The 3,253-nt window shown below is 33.9% G+C and overlaps 1 protein-coding gene across 1 annotated transcript in view; it reads right to left on the minus strand.

Annotated features, from left to right (window-relative positions):
- The window catches only part of LOC107564340 (protein APCDD1-like), a 28,398-nt gene that overhangs the window by 8,264 nt on the left and 16,881 nt on the right, over positions 1 to 3,253 (minus strand). Inside the window, exon 4 of the mRNA XM_016249393.1 lies at positions 507 to 1,035. Coding sequence (XP_016104879.1) covers positions 507 to 1,035 — 529 coding nt within the window. The remainder of the gene's footprint in view (positions 1 to 506; positions 1,036 to 3,253) is intronic.

Below are 3,253 nucleotides of genomic sequence, written 5' to 3' on the forward strand. Positions count from 1 at the left end.
CTCAGAAATCTGCATCTGCCTTTCAAAATCCCATATCACTTAAAAAAGTGCATATAAAATACTTCATATGTGTCCCTGCAGCACAGAAGCAGTGTTAAGTCGCTGGGGGATATTTGTAGCAATAGCCAACAATACATTGTATGGGTCACAATTATACATTTCTCTTTTATGCCAAAAATCATTAGGATATTAAGTAAAGATCATGTTCCATGAAAATATTTTGTAAATCTCCTACTGTAAATATATCAAAACTTAATTTTTGATTATTAACATGCATTGCTAAGAACTTCATTTTGTTGCAATTTTCTCAATATTTAGATTTTTTTGCACCCTCAGATTCCAGATGTTCAAATATTGTCCGATCCTAACAAACCATACATCAATGCAAAGCTGATTTATAAATAATGCATAAATCTCAATTTCAAAAAAGTGACCCTTGTGACTGGTTTTGGGTCACATATGGTTTCAGAGCAGGCTCAGGAAAGCAGAGCATGTGATGCTGTCACCTGTGTGTTCTGCAGCGCGGGCTGGTAGCTGGAGGGCCTGTAGAGCATCCTCTGCGCCGCTTCGGTGTGAATGTCTCCCAGATAAAGCTCCTCCAGCAGCTGATCCAGACTGTGATGCAGATACTGCTTCTCCAGCCGCAGCAGCTGCAGCTCGTGCATGGAGACGTTCAGTGCACACCCGCAGACGCAGCCGCAGACGCTCCACAGCTCACAGCTGATGTTGGGCTGCCAAGAAGCGCAGCCGAGCTCTCGGGCCGCAGACGCCGAGTGACACACCAGACGCATGCTGTGGATCTGATAGTCGGCCTCGGTGCCGCCTCGGACGATCCAGGACGGCTGGCGCAGACGCAGACGGCCCTGCACCTGCACACTGTAGCTCGGCGTGGAGCAGTGGTTGTCTGCGTAGTAGAACTGAAGCGCCTTAAACGTGTTGTTGAGCAAGAAACGGTAGGAGCGAGTGAGGAACTCCGGACCGGGACGCACCTCACAGCTGCCAGATAAAACACACGGATTTATTACTGCTGCTGTCCTCAAAACACACACCAGTCATCATTAACTCATCAGACATCAAGGAAAAATATTAAACGATTAAATGTCATTATAAAGCGGAGAGCTCCGGTGCTTGGCTCTGATTGGCTGAGCCGCGTTCGAAGCTGTTGTAAATGACGCTACAAAGTAACACACAGCTTTGTTAACTTCTGTACTTTGTAGCAACCACAACTGTTTCTGAGGCGCTACATTGTTTGGTGGAAGAATACTGTATCATTACACTTTATTTGCTCGGTTTTATGTACAGTAGTGAAGTATGTTTACATTACTCAAGTATATTTAAAAAGTATCTAGTTTATCTGTAGAGTGTTTTTCTTTGGAAAGCTTTTACTTCAAAGCATATTATGTTGTACTTTTTACTGCACTACATTTCATAAATAAAAGTTGTGTTTTTTTATCTTTAATACTTCAGAACATTAAAAATGTGGCACTTTCTCGTACTCAAGTAAAACTTTGAATTACTTTTGCTTGAGTAAAAGTAAGAAAGTACTAGATTTCTAATGCAATTAAGTATTAATTATATTTAATGTGAAATGTGAAGTAAATGTTTTCTAAAGTAAAAATTTTTTACTTTTAAAGCAGAGTAAAAATACTTCACTACTGTCCGCCTCTGATTATTTTAAACTCTGTATAATATTATATATAATATTTATATTTATTTGTATAATATTATAATTAATATCAAATTATATTTTATAAAATAATAAAAAATATTAAATAGTATAATTTTTTAAATAATTCAATATTAAATCTGCTAAATGACTAAATGTAAATAAGATTTATAAAATAAATAAGGATAATATTAAGCAATATTACACATTTTATAAAATAATGCAAAATAAAAAAATATTTGTAAAATAATTATATTAAATAATACCAAATAATATTTAATAAAATAATAAATAAATATCAAATAAGATTGATAAAACTATAAACAAAGATAACATTAAGTAATATTTTATCACATAAATAATATTTGCAAAATAACTATATTAAATAATACTAAACAATGTTGCATAAAATAATACAAAAATAGTAAATAATTAATCATTTACCCAAAAACACCAATCAGTCATTATTAATCCCCCAAATCTCCACAATATTTTATCGAATACAAATAACAATATTAAACAGGATTTATTAAATAATAAATAAGGATAATTTTAAATCACATTCATTCATTCAAATAATAAATAAAATTATGATATTAAATAATACTACATAATATTTTATAAAATATTAAATAATAATTTTAAATAATAGTTATAGAATAAATAATATTTCACTCTCATTCCAAACCTATGACTTTCTCCATGCTTTAAAGAAATGGACTACTTGTTGTTTTTCATGAAATTACAATTAGTGAGATTAGTGGATTTTGCGTTATTTTACATACTTTTGAATTTTTAATTCAATTTTGTATTATTTGAATATTTGTCTTGTAGTGGTGTATTTGGGGCAGAAGAGAAGAAAGTGTTTCTCATCCTCTGTTTAAGTCACAGTGCTTGCATAGCCGCTGTTCTCTCGGTTTCCAGGATTTCTTATATCTTCCTTTCTCTATTTCTAAGTCGTGGTCGCGGAGTCGATATTTTGAAAGGATTTGTCTTTCTTTTAATTGTTTGATTGATAAGTAATTTGCCAATTTGGTGGTTCTATTTAGGGCCGAATAACACTGGAGTTTGGTTTGGAGGTCAAATTCGTTTTTTAAATTTTTCATTATAATTATACTTCAGATTTTTGTCAATGTCTTTATGAATGTTGGGGTTCTGATTGGAGTCAGACTCAGCTTGAGTTTCTTTCATTAGTTGAAGCACGAGTGTATTTAGAGGATGAGACCCTCTGGAGGACTCATTGGATTCACACACTCCCTCTCACACACACACACTCACACACACACACACACACACAGACACACACTCACAGACACACACTCACACACACACACAAGATATAGTTTAATAGCTTTATACAGGATGACTGGAAACACTGGCATCTAACAATGCCTTGGAAAAAACAGTTCATCTTAAAAAATTAAGCATATACATAAACCCATATACAGGCAATAAAACAGTTATCAAATAAGCATGTGTACTAAACTCCTGGTGTCTCATATTTTAGAGCAGTTACTGCAATTTATGAAAGAAATCAATTAAATCTGTGTGTGTGTGTGTGTGTGTGAGTGTGTGTGTGTGTGTGTG

This window comes from Sinocyclocheilus grahami, unplaced genomic scaffold, assembly GCF_001515645.1.
Source record: "Sinocyclocheilus grahami isolate Dianchi unplaced genomic scaffold, SAMN03320097.WGS_v1.1 scaffold924.1, whole genome shotgun sequence".
NCBI lineage: Eukaryota > Metazoa > Chordata > Actinopteri > Cypriniformes > Cyprinidae > Sinocyclocheilus > Sinocyclocheilus grahami.